This window comes from Dermochelys coriacea, chromosome 5 (assembly GCF_009764565.3).
Source record: "Dermochelys coriacea isolate rDerCor1 chromosome 5, rDerCor1.pri.v4, whole genome shotgun sequence".
NCBI lineage: Eukaryota > Metazoa > Chordata > Testudines > Dermochelyidae > Dermochelys > Dermochelys coriacea.
The window spans coordinates 19,350,558-19,368,945 of NC_050072.1; the positions used below are offsets into that span (position 1 = coordinate 19,350,558).

The 18,388-nt window shown below is 39.6% G+C and overlaps 1 protein-coding gene across 3 annotated transcripts in view; it reads left to right on the top strand.

Moving 5' to 3' along the window:
• Positions 1 to 18,388, top strand: part of RAB27B (RAB27B, member RAS oncogene family) — a 228,729-nt gene that overhangs the window by 199,845 nt on the left and 10,496 nt on the right. For 2 of the 3 annotated variants that reach the window (XM_038402844.2, XM_038402843.2), the window contains 4 exons: positions 9,369 to 9,540; positions 11,728 to 11,813; positions 13,810 to 13,913; positions 16,173 to 16,296. In XM_038402844.2, the coding sequence (XP_038258772.1) occupies positions 9,388 to 9,540; positions 11,728 to 11,813; positions 13,810 to 13,913; positions 16,173 to 16,296 (467 nt within the window). In that variant the 5' untranslated portion in view covers positions 9,369 to 9,387. The remainder of the gene's footprint in view (positions 1 to 9,368; positions 9,541 to 11,727; positions 11,814 to 13,809; positions 13,914 to 16,172; positions 16,297 to 18,388) is intronic. The other variant, XM_043514645.1, reaches the window with a different exon arrangement.

The following is an 18,388-nucleotide window of genomic DNA, read 5'->3' on the forward strand; positions in this document are numbered from 1 at the left end:
GCTGTTGTAGAAAAAATCCAGAATATTTAACATGTTTTTATTTAACTAAAACAACGTCTGTATGGTGGTGGTCTCCTCCTAATATGGCATGGCAAGAAAATCCTCCAAATGTTAATGATTAACCTGTTGAACTGGAGATAGTTCACCTCCCAATGACTTCATAAATGTTTCATTTACCTTTTGGTAAATGAAATAACCAAACAATCATTCACTTTCTGATATAGCTGTAAAACTAATCTGAAAAGTTTTCAAAATCACTTTAAAAATGTATAGTGTGTACCTTCTAAAAATGAAACCTACTTCTATCTCTGAGTTGTGAAGAATATGTATTGAGGTTATAACAACCACCAAGAATGCACTTATGTAGAAAACCATGATTAAATCGAGTCTTCTTGACTAGTGATTTAAATAATGATTTACATCAATTTGATTTTTAAATCAAATCCACACTGGTGAGGAGTAAAAAGTGGAGTTGAGTCATTTTGTATTTAGGTGCTAGTTGGAAGCTATGTGAGCAAATGAGATAGCTAGACAGGATGTAAGGGAAGTGTTAAAGTGTTTTGGGGAGGGGAAGGGTAGGGAAGGTCTCACTGAATGGAGTAGGGAAGGAGATGTTGAAGGAGCAATTAGAGAGGTGTTAGGAAAACCAGAGAGGCTGGTCTGAGAAATGCTGCACTAGTGGAACAGGGCACCCAAGAACCCTGTCAGTGACCGGGAAGGAGCTGGAGGAAGTTACAGTGGATCTTGTTGACCTTTTCTTGTGCGAATGAAGGAGAAAAGGGTGAAGGAGGGAATCCACTAGGGAATAAGTAGAAATATGGGTGCATTAGTGATGTGGCTTTTGTAGCCATGGGTTTTTAAGTGCTGCACGGTTCTAACACTATAACACTGCTGCTGGCGGTACTGGAATGAGCTCAATGGGGTTAAAATGCTGTGGTCTCTGCAATAGACCAAGTTCCATTATACAATAGAGTTGTACTATCCCATGTGTACCTCGCTCATTTATCACAGGTCCAGAAGGCATGATTCAGGAATCACGATTCAGACATAAGGCCACGCCTCTTCCAAGTTACTCACGAATGACCAGTGGAGACCTACTATTTATCACTTCTCTCTAAATACTGTTCAGCTTAAACTCACTTTTTCTGATGGTTTTTAGTTCAGGAAAAAAATCATTATCCAAATGCACCCATTGAATGTGTGTGACCTTCGGTGTCATCTAGCACTGCTGTTGAGGTTATAAAATTATTGGCTGGCAACTCTTAGAGAAGACCTTTCTCATAAGAGACAATTCATTAGGTTGTTATACTCTGTAATATCAAAACACAAACCATGCACATAAACCAAAGTAAAACATTCCTTGTTCTGAGTGCACTCAACATAAATGCACTCCAATAGTGTAATTGTAGAGGCAAACCAAAGCGGATTTGTAAAATATAGTGGGCTAAATTGAATACATTTTAAGTATTTTAAAGTTGGTGGGGTAGGCACTAAGTTGACAGGTTTAAAGCAACTTTTAAAAAATGCACAATTATTCACCACAAATCTTGAACACTTCTCATCAAGGAATGCAAGGACTGCTACTGGTCTGGGATATGGAAAACTTCAGTGCCATAAGATTTTAATTAGCACGGCAAGCAATATAAGTGTCGAAGGTGTGTTAAAATAGCCTTTGGACATGTGATAGAAGTAGGGCAATCTAGTCTGAGTCATTGGAGACTGGATAATCATGCTTCAGAAGAAGGTATAAAACTCCCCATCAAACAGCTAATCAAGCTGCCTGATTTAAGATGTGTTAACTTCAGGAGGAAATTTCTACCTGTAGCAGGGATGAATTTAGCCCAGTGGTTCCTGTTTTAAAATGTGAAAAAAACCAAAATAGTAATATATTGCACAAATGACAGGTTTCAGAGTAGCAGCCATGTTAGTCTGTATTCACAATAAAGAAAAGGAGTACTTGTGGCACCTTAGACTAACAAATTTGAGCATAAGCTTTCATGAGTTACAGCTCACTTCATCGGATGCATTCCATTGAATGCATCCGATGAAGTGAGCTGTAGCTCACGAAAGCTTATGCTCAAATAAATTTGTTAGTCTCTAAGGTGCCACAAGTACTCCTTTTCTTTATTGGACAAATGATCATGTTGCCTCTTTGTCTACTGCGGTTCATAGTAGATTGGCTATTAACTCTCCACTCAGCCAGTCCTTTTCCCTCATGTGACTGTGGATGGTGGCTGCTCAGTTTTCTTGTTAGGACTAGAGCTATTGAGGCTTCTTTTTTTTTTTTTTTTTTGTTTTTCCCTCTGGCTTTTATAGTACCTGTGCCCTCAGTCAACACAACCTCTAGTGTGCTTATCAGTAGACTTCCCGAGTGGAGATGACCTGATGCCATTGGTGGTGGTCTCCCATATGCACTTATGTCAGTAGATCCATAAATTTAGTTTTCAGACCCACTTTGCTAATCTGGTAGTACCTTTCTTTTGTCCAACACCTGTAGATTCAATGCATTCTGACAAACGAGCTCACCATACAAACTGTGAGAGGCTAATTAGTTAAGATAACTTCCAACTTTGTGTGTGTGTATCTATTTATATACATCTTACTATATGTTCCATTCTATGTATCCGATGAAGTGAGCTGTAGCCCACAAAAGCTTATGCTCTAATAAATGTTAGCCTCTAAGGTGCCACAAGTACTCCTGTTTGTTTTGCGAACCCTGAATAGTAAGTTGTAGTTCCATCCATGTACATTTGACTATTCACTTTGTACACTGAAACCTTTTTATTTGATGGAGAAATTTAAAACGCAGCTTTCAAGTGACATGAAGCTCGGGACTAATGCTGAGTTTATAGATTATGATAGATGGTTTTCAATGCTCTATTCTGCCTGATCTAAGATTCAGCTCTGTTATCCAAGGCCAAAGTGGGCTTCTGAGACTCTAATAAGAAGTGGCTCAGAATAGTGGAGGACAGAGCATCACAGTAGGTGTAGAGTACATGCAACCTCTGCTTGAGATTGTGAATGAATAATGGCTACTCCCAAGATGCCTGCCTTTCTTTGCTTTATCTAATGGGTCACATGAGATTATGGCTGTAAAGAACAATACTTCAGGCCATGAATTTTGCTCCATATTTTGACATACATGCTGGATGAGAGAAACTCTATGTGGAATCTCTTGTCATGAAATTGGCTTGTTGAACTAGAATGATCCAGTGAATTTTCTGTCCTCTCTCTGCAGTGTACAGAACAAAGGAGACACCAAGCTATCTGTGAATAGACTGTTACAAAAACTGATGCTGCTAGACTTTTTTAAAAAAATTCTTTTGATCTTTCCCAAGTCACAAGATGCCAAATAGCCTCTTGCAGTCGCTGGGCTGCTTCGTATTTGTCAAAGAACATGTATGTAGCTGAAACTGCATTTGGGAAGCACTCTCAGCGATACAGATAACAAATGAAAATAAATTTCAGGTTAGTCAAAATTTGTTAGTTAAAGCAAGCTGGCACTTCTTTATTCACGCACCAAGGGGGATAGATTCTGTTCTTATTGAAACTACTGGAATTACACTAGTGCAAATAGGAGTATCGAGAGCAGAATATGACCCAGGGAATCCAGTTCAGATGCCTTGGTGATGCACACAATACAAGAATTTGAATAGAATAGAACCTCTTCCACCCTAAGGTTCATTAGACGCTATTCATAAGGAAGCAAATGCTTTTACTTATGAGGAGTACCAAGATTGAGAGGCAGTGTAAAATGGCTTGCACATACATAATCTCATTCATCTCATGATCTCGAGGCATTTTACAAAAGTAGGTAAGTATTGTTCTCTTATTGATCAGTGTTTCAGCCTCTTAAGGGATTGCCAACCTGATTCAAAGTAAAAAAACAAAACATGACCACATTGCATTTGCTATAAAAGTAAAATAAAACATATAATTCGTGTGTGTGTTTGAGAGGTTGATGGAGCATATCACAGGGAATGCGGAACAAAATTTTCTCTGCTTTAGATTGTAATAGAATTTTCAGTGCCTCGTGACCTCCTCCTCCCCGTTTGCCTTTTGGGACCCCTCGGGGTCATAACCTTTGAGCTGAGGAACATTGTTATGGATAGCTTCCCTGTTGCTTTAAATACCCAAGATAATGCAACCTGTCCTCAGCAGAACTTGGAATGAAATCCAGGTCCACTGAATCTCAATTCACCCCTGTTTTCACTGCTAAACTATGGTGCCTCAACTTTGAAGTTGATCCTAATTTAATTTTTTTTTTGGTCAGATTTGGGACAATAGCCAATGTCTAAATTTCATAAGTGCTTCTTTGCAAAAACAGATGGTGAACATGTTCCCCATCTTGCAAAAATGCAGCTTTTTAGCTGTCAGGCACATACGCTAGAGTAGTATTGACCAATTAAGAGTTCACTGTCTAGTTGGAGGACTCTCTGGGTTTGCATCCTGCAAATTATCCACAACAGAGGGCTAGTTGGGACCCCAGTTGGTCAGAACTACTGTTAAGAACCATGATCATCTCTTTTTCCAAAGTAAGAGCCATGGTTACTAATAAATGGCACTTGATCTTTGCATACCACTCTCATGCTTTCACACCACAGTGTCCTGCTGACCAGGACCTGCTGTGGTTATCCATCAGTACAGAAAGATGTTCGACCTTGTAGTGTGTACCGAATTGCTTAGGCGGGAACCAATGCCACCAGGTGTTGCATCTTTCCCTATTGCTTGGGGGCGGGGGGAGGAGAGTACCTGGTATTGAGGTGGCCATCAGCATAAGGAGAGGGAGTAACTGAATAAATAAAAGTGGCAGGGATGAAGTATGTTGAAGTAACATACCTCCAAGTTCTGGTCAACCAGGTCCAGCAACCTCAAGTTGCTGCAAAGAAAGCAAAAGGGCAGTTTCTGCCCTTGATGGATAAGAAATTAACCTTAGGAACAATTTTCCAAGGGTCAGGGTGGATTCTCCATCACTGGCAACTTCTTAAAATCAAGATTTGGATCTCTTCTAGGAATTATTTTGGGGAAAGTTCTATGACCTGTTATACAGAAAGACGGATAGATGATCACAAAGGTCCCCTCTGGGCATGGAATCTAAGAAAAGAAGAGGATAATCGGTCAGCTCCATCAATATTTTTGATATTGACCTCAAATGCTATAACTAAAGATGTATAAAGCTAGTACAAATTGTACTTGGGAGATTTACTGTACCACTTTCATGATAATGATTTCCTGGCATACTGTAGCTCCTCTCCTGGTTTGGAGGATAATGAAGGGACAGAAGTGAAATAAAATATGCCTCATCACAAATGGATGCAGCTTGGCAACCATCCTTTCCTCTCTGCTGAAGCTGTATTTGGGTTCCCCAAATAAACTCTGACAACCTGCGAAGGCCCTGCTGTGTAAGTAATAAGATTAGACAGCTGTTGTGTGATGCAAAGGAAGTCTCTCGGAAGTGTTACTATTGCAGCTATTTAGTTCTAAGAGCATATGCTCAGTGCAAGCCGAACAGGCCTGGCAGATCATGTTCAATGTTTCTCACTCTTGCATGAATATGTGCTATCCTCTATAACTTAATTATTTAAATATTTGTAGCAGAGGTGTACGATGATGCAGCTTCCATAGATCTGGTCCATTGGTCTTTTTAGACATAGAAACCATTTAAATGCTCAGAATTTAATGTTGGTTTTGTGTTAACATTACGTATTTGGAGTCTAGGCAAAATTCTTACCTGCCTTCAATATATGAATAACTTACCATATTTAAAAAAAAACAAAAAACTACTTAGTGGAGGCATCAGGATGTACACACACCCTAAGCGAGTAAGTACCTGGGCATATTGTAACCTATGATCTTCCTCATCCCATTCCCAACTACGATTAAACTAAAACCTTATTGATACTGTTGGGTTTAATAATTATTTTTGTTTTTTGGCAGGGGAACATAGAGGGAGAAGAGGGAAGGTAGGGAGTCAAGCTGAGTGAAATATTTCTGTTTGGGTACAGTGATGTTATTTGATTAGCATGACCGTGCAAATCATTGTTGCTACCACTGTTATATAATTGCAATGAATCTTATACAAAGTTTGATGCATGGCCAGAAAGGGTTAAGCAGCTTTGCAGGCGAATTGACCCAGATTCAACCCTTAGACATTTTAGTAGATAATGTTTGTGTTTTTGTGTGTTTACATGTATATTGTTAGAGGTTAACAGTGTAATCAAACAGTCCCTGTCTGTGCTGTATTCTGTTAGTTCAGAGATCAGACATTTTAAATGAACTGTTTACAGAATATTCAGCTCTTTGAAATGTATAGCAAATCACCTGTGAATGGTGGAAAAACAGGCAATTGTGTTATGTTAATCCATGTAGCTAATTATCAGTGATGCTTCAGAAATAGATCAACTTCAAAGTCTCCATGATTGCCTATTGTTCGCCTAAGGACTCCAACTTGTCAAGAGAAGGCCTGGAACTGTATAAAAACCTTTGGGTCCTGATCCTTTTTATCTCAGATTTGCTTGATGCTTCATGCGGGGAAGCTTAAGTCACAAGACTGAGATCTCCAGTCCTAACTGGATCACCCTGAATATGGACATTGGATTATAACCTATGGACTAATTCTGAAAATTCTTTGCAACTACAAAGCTGACCATCTCTATTTTGAATATGATCTCAGAACTGTACTCATATCTGTATGTATATTGATCTTTTAACCAATTCTCTCTCCTTTTTTTAATACACACTTACAGCCAGTTCTAAACTAAAAATGTATTTGGGTAAGATCTGAAATATTCATCATATAAAAAAGTTCTACCAATCCCATTAACCTCCCAGGTTAATAAGATTTTCAGTAATCCTCCCCATATTTGATTTGGGTGTCTAAGTGGAGGCCTAAGGCTGGGTTCCTTTTAAGGGAACTGTGTTGGTGTAACTTACTGGGTAACCAGTAGGTAAGGTATTATTATAGAAGCCATTTTGTGCTGGCTTGGCAAATACAAGTATTGTAATATTCACCAGCGTTGGGGATTATTTGCCCCATTCTTTGCAGTTCACTCTCACTGAGTAGCCGCAGTGAGGCTCCCTGGGACTTGGTTGGCATTGAACCAAAAAATATCCTAAAAACATTTGATTCATTTTGAACCAAAATCTTCCCCCCCCCCCCCCACTCAAGTTTTTAAACTTGAGGGGAAAAAATTCATTTTGAATGCAGTGAAACTGTTCAGGTGTTGCTTTTTGATTTGGTCATTTTAGGATGCTTCTTGGCTTTCATACTGGCCAAATTCCAAAATGGAATGTCATTTTGTAATGAAATATTTTACCATTTTTGAATTTCCCCCTTTTTTAATCAGCCAAACCTGTTTTGGTGAATTCAACACAAATCCAAGAAATACTTTGGTTTACCCAAATCTATATTTTTAAAGTTTTAAAAAAAACTTCATCCTAAAAATTTCACCCATCTCTAGTATACACCACTCTGTCCATATAACCATGCCCAAGAGTAAACTTGGTTTTGGACATGTTCGTGCATTTAGTAGTGATCTTTGGACAATTGCTTACTGAAATTTTAACTTAAATCATGGAGTAGCAAAATAGACCACCTCCTACCTAATGTACGTAAATCTAGCACTAATAGTGTCAACTGATCACATACAGCAGTTGAGCTCTGAGATGGGGGTCTTTTTTTTTCCTTTGATCTTGAAGATACACATTTCTTGTATTTGGAAAACAAAACCTTCTTCCTCCTCCCCTCCTCCCCATTTTGGAACATGAAGGTAAATTGGTTTTTAAGCTAAGATGGATTTTCTCGTGCGCGCGCGCACACACACACACACACACACACACACCAGTGAAGCATCTGTAGAACAGGCCACACAACTTGTACAATACAGAGGAGTTTACAAAGCCATTTGTAGGAATAATGTAACAATCCAGAGGAATGTTTTGATTTTGGCCTGGAAGCCTATTACATACGAAATCATCAAGAGAAGACAATTCTGTTTTCCTCTGTTAACCAATTGTATTCTAAGTCATGTGAAGAAGACTTAGTTTGTGTCATCTGTGACTTTCCTACAGCATTGGTGGTTTTTAAACCATGTAAACCTTAGTGGGTGGTAGGTTCTTTAGTGTGAAGATTTGAGTACAGATGGCATATCTGTTAGACAATAATAATCCTATTAATCATCAGATTAGAGGAATTTAAAGAACATGCAACTACATCCGCATTACCTTTTTTCTTTTTAATTTTACAGTAAAATAATGGATTGACAAGAAGGTTGTATCCCTGAGTTTTGGTGTTACCCTGTGGGTACCAGAAGGGTATTTCCTATTCATGTGTCTGTGGCACATGATTGTCTAGTCCAGTGGTTCTTAGACTTCCTTGCACTACGACCCCCTTCTGATGATAAAAATTACTACATGGCCCCGGGTGCAGGGGGGGAACCAGAGCCGGAGCCCCACCCTGTGTGTGGGGGGGGGGGTCAAAGCCAAAGCCCAAGGGCTTCAACCTGAGGCAGGGGGCCTGTAACCTGAGCCTTGCTGCCCAGGGCTGAAGCAGCAGGCCTCAGCAAGTCTAAGCCAACCCTGGTGACCCCATTAAAATGGGGCCGTGACCCACTTTGGGCTCCTGACACACTGTTTGAGAATTGCTGGTGTAGTCTCTTGTGGGCTGGTATAATTTTGGTTGATGGGTGTGTGTGGGTGCTGTGTAGAGGTGGTGGCCTGTGACATGTAGGAGGTTTGACTAGATGATGCAGTGGTCCTTTTGGCCTTAAATTCTGATTCTATTGAGGCATTTGAAAGTGTAATTGAAATTTTGTGCCAGCCTCCACCAACTCACAAGATTAAAATTTAGACTAGCCTTGGCCATGCCCTAAAACTTTCAAACTAGCATTTGAGTTCTCATGTTACATGGGCTAAAATCTAAAACTATAGGCTTCCTTCCTTCCTCTACTCTCTTCCTACGTAAACATTTTAGCAGACAGTCTTGAATACAGACAATAGCAACTTAATTCAGTCAAATGAACAAAAGTTTTTTTAAAATTAAGCATACTAAGAATTCTTTGTCGAACCCAGTTATACTTTTGGCTTTAGAGAATTAGACAACTTCATAGAGGATAGGTCCATCAGTGGCTATTAGCCAAGATGGTCAGGGATGCAACCCTAAGTTCTGGGTGTCCCTAATTTTCTGACTGTTAGAAGCTGGGACTAGACAACAGGGGATGGATCACTCAAAATTGCCTTGTTCTGTTCATTTCCCTCTGAAGCATCTGGCATTGGCCACTGTCAGAGACAAGATACTGGGGTAGTTGGACCATTGGTCAGACTCAGTCTGTCTGTTATGTTTTAAAACCAGTTCTTCTTCCTCTCTTCAGGTTCATAAAAATCAGCACTATGACTGATGGGGACTATGACTATCTGATCAAACTCCTGGCCCTAGGGGATTCTGGGGTTGGGAAGACGACATTCCTTTACAGATACACAGACAACAAATTCAACCCAAAATTCATCACAACAGTAGGAATAGACTTTCGGGAAAAACGTGTGGTAAGTTTCTCAAGTCATCAATGTCTTCACTTCTTCCAGTTTCCAATAGTGTTGAGAACATGCTTTACGTAAATGCATGATTCCCCTTACTGAAAGGTTTAAGGTGTGTTGAGAATGCCTTTTCTACTTTAATTTCTGACTTGTGTCCGGTCAAAAATAGAAGAGAGTGGGGTAGAAGCTGTTGCCCTCAGATGGCTGCCTGGTATCCTAGTGGGGTATTATGTATTTACATTCCATTAGCACCAAAGGCCTCCAGCGGGGCCCACGGTGCTGCTGATGTACAGACTCATTACAGAGACAGCCTCTGCCACAAATTAGTTTGCGGCCTGAAGAGATAACATGACAGAAAAAGAATGGAAGGGGAAAGAGGCACAGCGATAGTGTCTTCCCAAGATCACATGCCAGGTAAATGGTAGAACTGGAAGTAGAACCCATTTCTTCATACTCCTTCCCAATGCTCAGTCAACTAGATCAGAGGTTGGCAACCTTCAGCACACAACCTATCGGGGAAATCTGCTGGAGGGCCACGAGACATTTTGTTTATGTTGACCGTCCACAGGCATGACCCCCACACCCCCCCCCCAGCTTCCGGTGGCCACGGTTCGCCATTCCCAGCCAATGGGAGCTGCGGGAAGTGGTGGCCAGCATGTCCCTGCAGCCTGTGCTGCTTCCTGCAGCTCCCATCGGCCGGCAGTGGTGAACTGCAGCCACTGGAAGCTGTGGGGGGCCGTGCCTGCAGATGGTCAACGTAAACAAAATGTCTTGTGGCCTGCCAGCAGACTTCCCTGATGGGCCACGTGCTAAAGGTTGCCAACCCCGAACTAAATATTGCCTCCCAAGGTGTCTATAGCACAAACTATTGACTTCTTTGACTCACTTTGGTAATGTGGCTGTAGATTGAACTATCCTCATGCCTCTATAGGTGGCCCTTTCAGGCTACAATTCCACACTTGTAGAACAGTGTGGGCTAACTTGTACTGAGGTGCATTTGTTCCTTAATATTAAATGGAAGATAACAATCTTCTGTGCTGTCAACCTGACTCCTTTCATGTGTACTAACATTCATTGCCACTGTTTTTTATAGAACACAACTATTGTGCATATCCACAGACCTTGACAAAAATGGATAGTATTTTTTTTATTGCACAAAAATTTCTGTCTTCAGATAAGAATGCTCTTGGCTTGCTTGAAGCACAATAGCAATCATAAATCACAGGATCGGAAATCAGGAAATGTGGGCTCTGTTCCTAGTTCTCAAACCTTGGATGTTAATACTTGCTATAAGAAAAGGAGTACTTGTGGCACCTTAGAGACTAACAAATTTATTAGAGCATAAGCTTTCGTGAGCTACAGCTCACTTCATCGGATGCAGTGAGCTGTAGCTCACGAAAGCTTATGCTCTAATAAATTTGTTAGTCTCTAAGGTGCCACAAGTACTCCTTTTCTTTTTGCGAATACAGACTAACACGGCTGCTACTCTGAAACCAATACTTGCTATGTGAGCACTTTACATAATCACTAGAGTATGTGAAGTGCTCACATAGCATTGCGAAGTGTTTTGGAAGCATTAACCATAACCAGAATGGAGCATTTGTAAAAAGCAGGTCTTTAATGCACAGCAGGCCATATTAAAGAAATTAAATCTAGGAGGAGAAAAAAAAGGAGTAGTTGTGGCACCTTAGAGACTAACGCATTTATTTGAGCATAGGCTTTCGTGAGCTACAGCTCACTTCATCGGATGCATGCAGTGGAAAATACAGTGGGGAGATTTATATACATAGAGAACATGAAACAATGGGTGTTACCATACACACTGTAACCAGAGTGATCACTTAAAGTGATTTCAGCACATTTGTATCCTGAGGTGAACAGAATCAGGGTCTAAATGACAGTATTAAATATACGCATTCATCTTCAGAAGACAGTATTGGTTTTCTGGTTTTGACATATTGGTTTGTAAGAGGCCCTCTGAAGTGGAATATTAGTGAATGTGAATCTCTGTAGCAAGTATAAACTATATTTAATAAACCAACTTATTCTCCATTTGTTTCTGAAAATTTTTTTTTGTTTCAGTACAGCACTATGTGCTAAGGGTGAAATTTTAGTAATGGGAAAAACATTCATAAATGAAGCAAAATGCTACTTTATTGACTATACAATAAGCTGATTCTACTATGTGTTTGTCAGATATACAATAGCAGAGGACCAAATGGATCTCCAGGAAAAGCCTTTAAGGTCCATCTACAGCTTTGGGACACTGCTGGGCAGGAAAGGTAATATTCAGTTAATCAGAATCATATGCATGTTTTCTAAAATGTAGACAGGTATCCTATTCAGGTGAGTCAGAAAAAACACTGGTCTTCTGTCTCAGATTTTGGTTTTGACAACAAATGAAAATCTACCACTTGTTCCCAAAGGATCATTTTTAACTGTTGCTGCTTTGCTGTGATTATACTGAAATACTGTGTTCACTTCCTTTGTAAGCTCCCCTAGCTACTCTGGAGGAGCAGTAAAGTTCATGGTGGTTTGTTAGCGTACAGTATATAGCTTGGCCTGCTCTTGATGATTAAATATTGGCTGTGCGTAGAGAAAGGAAAGGGGGCAGGGAAATCGGTGATGTAGCAGGAAACCATATTGAGGCACTGGGGTGGGAAACAGCAGCCTAAAACAACTCATTAAATGAAGAAAGGGAAATGGAGTACAAGCTGTCTTCATACTTCTAAAGGGAACCTGAAAGGAAAATTGCTTACAGCAAAATTCAGTGGATAGGAGAACAAAATCAGACCTGAGGAAAGAAGAGCAACTGCATTGTTTGTGCCTTTGTCACCTTTTTGTGTGGCATCTACACCTGGAAAGACTAATTTTGGTTTGAACCAACATGTTTCCATGTCTTTTTGTTTTTTGTTTTTTTTTTTTCAAGCCCTCCTGAAGCACATTGGGGAGTTCTAGGGTATAGAACCTAAGAGAGGTCACAAAGTAAATGACTGGCAAACAAGGAACTAGACGCATGCTAAATGTCACAGCTAAAACACCTATCCCTGTGTCCATAGTCTGTGTTGTCTGTCTAAATTATAAGTTTCTCAAGGTAGGGATCTTGTCTTCATGCTTTTTGTAGATAGCAAACACTCTTACTGTGGTGCTATATTAAAATTGGCTTTTATTAAGACGCACCCATTTTTCTGGTTTGAATCTGTCCCATTGTCTGACAACCACATTTAGCCATGCCTTTTATACAGGATCACTTCTACAAAAGAGATCATATGGTAGCACTCTTGCATCTAACTTGTCATGGGAAACCTAATAAGTGTGTGGTTCTCTTTTTGCAGCAGTAGTTTGTTTTAATTTTGATGCATGTGCCCTGGGGTATCTTATCTGCTACTGACAGATGTACCAGATTATGTGGTAGCTTTTGTGATGTGGTAAACTTCCTGTACATAAGCACAAGCACCGAATTCAGTTTTCTTAATGTGTTTGGTTTCCTAATTTATTTGAGACTCTGGCTTGTGGTTCTGTGGCAGCAAACTGGGGCTATATTTTGGATGCTGGATCCGTGGCTTTGTGGAAAATCTGCAAAATGTGTCATCTCTGAATGCACAAAGACCAAACAAGTTTCATTGAGCTCAGATTGTCAAATACAGGTAAATCAGGGGCTCTGTAGATGAGCTTCCCAGTAAACTGTTTTTATTCTAAACTATGATTAAATGGCCAGATACTTCTTTCATATCTGCCATATTAGGTGGTGGTTTTCCATCAAGGAAAAGTTTCCTCACAATACTCTTATGTTCATCAATTGAACCAATTTGTGTCCCATTGATTAGGGATGAACTCAGTACATCTGTATCATTGTGATTAAACAAGCAATGTGTTAATTTTTAGGCTAGTCCAAAGGACAGAGAATTTGAACTTGCAGGGTGGTCAATGACAATGTAACATTCTCAAACATCTAAGCATCCTCTGGTAAATTACACGCTCACTGATGGCTATGATAAATCTAGCCAAAAGAAAGGACAGGGGCTTTTGACTATTATGAGAACACTTGGCTGATAAATTGTGCAACTTCTCTGGGTTCTTTTTTTTTTTTTTTTTAAAGCTGCCTGTTGCAAAAGAGATTCAGTAAAGCTTTTTTTGTATCTTCCCCTTTTGATTGGTTGGTTTTTGGGTTTTTTGTTCTCCCCCCCCCCCCCGTAAGTGCTGCACTAAAAATGATTACCTAGTGATTTTAGAGGTCCATCTGTGTTAACAGAGCTGCCTATTTGTTCCTTCCTTCAGATTTCGAAGTCTCACCACAGCATTTTTCAGAGATGCCATGGGCTTTTTATTAATGTTTGATCTCACCAGTCAACAGAGCTTCTTAAATGTCAGAAACTGGATGAGTAAGTAAAACAAAACGCTTGCATGCATCCGATAGCTAGCAGCTTGTTTTTGTGTTTGGGGTTTTTTTTTTACTGTATATTGCAGGTCTTCATTTATGTGATCTTAATTTCAAAGCGTGGTCCAGTATTTTTCAGGTGGTCATAAACCTATGGCTTGAGTAGTGGGCTCTGAAGTCCCAGCTCTGGAAAATTACACAAACTCGTTAACCTTCAGAGCATTCTGCAAAGCACATCTATTCCTCTGGCCTTTTCTGAGATGGGTTGGAGGTTGAGAAAAGTTTGTGGTGGTCAGTTTTTGAGACTTGTAAAATAAAATTAATCATACCATATATGTGCTTATTATGATGTTATGGACTGTTACATTTTGTATTATCACTGTTTGGGCTGTGTGGCATTGTCCTGATTTTTCTACTTGTATTTTTATTTGTATAAAGGATATTTATTGGTCTTTAATAAAGTACAGTGCCTAAGGTTTGGTTAGATGTTTCATCAGATTTTAAACATAGCCTACCAAACAAAAATGAGAAATATGTGTATTTTAGGCATATTTCAATAGCTTCTTGCTTCGCATTTGGTTTAACCTATTAAGAAATCTAGTTCTAGAAACATCCAAGCGGTAGCATTGTATGCTGTCTAGAATACAGTTTCGTGAGGTGACACTAAAGGAGTTCACACTTCTACTCCTAGTTCCGATACTGATTTACTTGTGACCATGGTCATAGCTCAGACATGGGTGAGGTTTTTCATAGGAGTGGGTGGGTGAGATTCTGTGGCCTGCACTGTGCAGGAGGTCGGACTAGATGATCAGAATGGTCCCTTCTGACCTTAGTATCTATGAATCTATGTCACTGAACTTTTGTGCCTCATTTTTCCTTTCCCTAAAATAGGATAATCCTTTCCTGCCTATCTAGGGGGTTTTATTACTGTTGAGCTTCAAGGCTCCTGAAAAGTAGTGTTAGTGCAGTGCAGTCATAACTCCTAACAACTGACCATACTTGCTCTGAATCTTAACAAGAAACATGCCACTTTTTAAATAAATCTACATTTTGAAAAATATGGTTACTTCTTGCATCTTGTGCATGTTGCCCACTGACTTGAGCAGGACCAGGATCTGGACCCAATGTATTTTTTAAAAAAAAAAAAAAAAAAAAAAAAGAGAGGAAATTGAGGGATTTATAGTGTGTGGTGTTTGTTTTGTTTTGCAAGGCAGAAATATGTGAGGTAACCTGAAGCAAGGGTTAAAACAAAATTGCTAGAGAGCATGGATCATCCCTGTTTAAAAGGGGTGTGTGTGTGTGTGTGTGTGTGTGTTCGTTCGTTCTTATCCAGTACCGGTTAAGCTATTGTACTGGAAGAAAAAACAACCTGCAAAAGGTGACCAGACTTAATTTCAGATTCCGTATAATTCAAATTTGCCATTTGTTAGCAAACTAACTTCTGCATGCTAGTTGGGAGTATACTGGCCTGTGTGTACAAGAGCACCGTGAAAGGCAATATGGGAATACAAATAAATCCCTTCATAGCAAGCTAGAGCTTTATTAATAGAAATAACAGTAGTCATACTCCCACTTCAGTCCACTATTTGGCTACTGAAAAGTTAATGCATTGGACTCTATCTGCTTCAGTGGTTCCTTTGCCACACTGCTCCTCTAAATTTCTTCCACATATTCATATATACTGCAGCTGTTCATCTTTTCTTACCCCAATTTTTGAGGTAAGCAAAGAAAGTGTAAGGAAACTACTTAAATATTTTTGTTTTCACTCACTCGCACTCTATCTAGCTCCAATAAAACCAGTGGATCTACATACTTTTATCCCAGCTGAAGATTTGGCCTCAAATTTCTAAATAACTGCTTGTGAAAAGCATTTGGAATTATCTTTGTTTCTGTGATTCTCCTAATGGGTTTCTTTTGAATAGGAAAATGTCTGTCTATATCAAAGAAAACCTAACCAAAATGTACTGATGTCTATTACTTGTAGACTGAAGTACTTTTATGTAGAATATACCTTTGCATTGGATTCTCATCTTTCTAGGCTGTATGGAGGTGAAATGAATAGTTCACTGGAAATAAATTCCTAATCACATCTGTTCCATTTTCCTCTATAGAAAATTACTTTAATGAGTCAATGTATTCTAAAACGTCCATATGATACAAGAATTATTTTTTAAATCTTGGCCAATAGTGGCATTTCAATACTTTTTACTCTAGGTTTGTTTGTTTGTTTGTTTTTTTTTTGTTTTTGTTTTTTTTTTTTTAGGTCAACTGCAAGCCAATGCGTACTGTGAGAATCCCGATATAGTATTGCTTGGTAACAAGGCTGACTTATCAGATCAGAGGGAAGTCAATGAGAGACAAGCAAGAGACCTTGCAGATAAATATGGGTAAGTAAATTGTGGTTGGAAAATCACTTCAGCTGATCTCTACATCAGTGTAAAGTTTTTAAAACCTAAATTACTACCATGCAGCTTTGAAATTTAGGAAACCAGTTAGATTGGTTAGAGTAACAGACATTGATATGCTATAGAAATTAGTCTGATGTGCAAAATCTTCTACAGTGCTGCCCACCCTGTCGCACTTTGAAATTAGTGGTTCACATGTTTCAAAGTTTGACAAGCTAGATAACACCGTAGAAGATGGTGTTACAGCATATTGATGCTTAAGCAAAATATAATTACTACAGAGCTACATTCTAATTCAGCTGATTAGTCCTGAGAACTAGGACAAAAAATGTCTAAAGCATGTGCCCTAAAACTCACTGTGAGAAGGACTGCAGGGCTAAAGAGACTGGTAATACGCTGTCATGATTGTACCTAGTGACCCCAGGATCTTACAAGTGGAGAGTGTAACACTCTGATGTCCTCAACTCCTTTTCTATTGGACAATTCCAAATTGTCATATTTTGCATGATCATGCCCTGCACTTTTTTTTTAAATGAGCAATGCTTAATACAAGAAATGCCCTCTTCTAATTACAGAAAATTTGGTTAGAATTTTGGGGATACATAGTATGAACATTTAATAAAACTAACTCTTACATTGTTTGAACTGCCTGTTAAACTCAGAAAATAGCACTGAGTGTGTCTCATTAAATAGATAAAAAGCATCCTTTTTTTCCCTGATCTGATTCATTAGAGCTGAATGTGGCTATTCACAGAGAATCTGAGCCAAAAAAAAGATGAAGAAAGCTGAGGGACTACAACAAGCAATCGGACAAATTCTTATTTAGCTACATCAGAAGTAGAAAGTCTAAGAATTGTCCTTAATCAATTGAGTAAGGACACTGCAGAGAAGTGAAAGGGCTGCATCAACTTGCATAAGAGTATTTGGTGGAGATCAATGAGATATTAACAAAGATTTGAGGGGTCAAAAGAGGAGGCACTGGAGCAAATTGATCATTTTGCTTGTTAGAAAAAGCAACAGAACTAGAGGGCATTCTTCTGAATTCCAGGTTGAGATTTAAGAATGAGGCTAAGCTGTGCACATAAACAGACAATCTCTTTGAAATAGCCAGTAGTTCAAAGAACTGGGGAGTAGCAAATGTTGTACCTATCTTGGTTTTTGTGTGTGGTTTTTTTTGTAAAAATTGTTCATATTTTAGATCAGTATTGCTTACTTCACGATCAGGTAAACTGGTTGAAGTTCTAATCAAAAGCAGTTGAGTTGTAAAACCCCTAGAACAGGATGGCCTGGTAAAGGAAAACTGCATTATACTATGCCTCATCTCTAAGGACTCTATGCTTGTCTACAAAACCGTGGAGAACCAGTTACCTTTGACAAAGCATCAGGGCATTTTGAAAAAATCCCTCAAAGGTTAAGGAAACTAAGTGGTCAGAGTGACGGTTTGTTACTCCTGACAATCCTGGATCTCAGACAGAAAATGAAGTAAGAGTAAACAGTATACTTTAATTATAGCAAAATGTGAAGAGTAGTGTAACTCAATATTCCATAATAGGGCGGCACCATTGAATTATCAGTGTTATGAAATTCAAGTTCATTCACATTGAAAGGGATCGTTTGAACTATTCCTACACATTGCTGCACTCCAAATGGAATGTAACGACTCAACTCAAAAGTGAACCGGTAATCATGGGTGACCGCTCAGTGGGAACTGCTGCTTGCTGTTGCTGTTTGACCGCTGATGCACAATACTAAAATGCATAGAGAGTGAGATGAAAGCAAAACTGAAAATATACTGCTGTTACATAAACTAGTCTTGTGCCCCACCCAGTGAGCTGCCAAAATCTTAACAACCGGTTCCCTCCTCGCCCCATGAGGGGGTCGTGACCCACCCCTACCCCCTGGGACTCCTGCCCATCCACCCCTGTCCCCTGACTGCCCCCAGAACCGGGCAGGAGGGTCTTGTGGGCCACCGTAGTGGGTGCCCACCCCACCCCAAGAGCCAGAGGGACCTGCCGGGGGGGCGAGGTGGGGAGTCCCAGTAGCGCTTACTTGGGGCAGCTCCCAGGAAGCATCC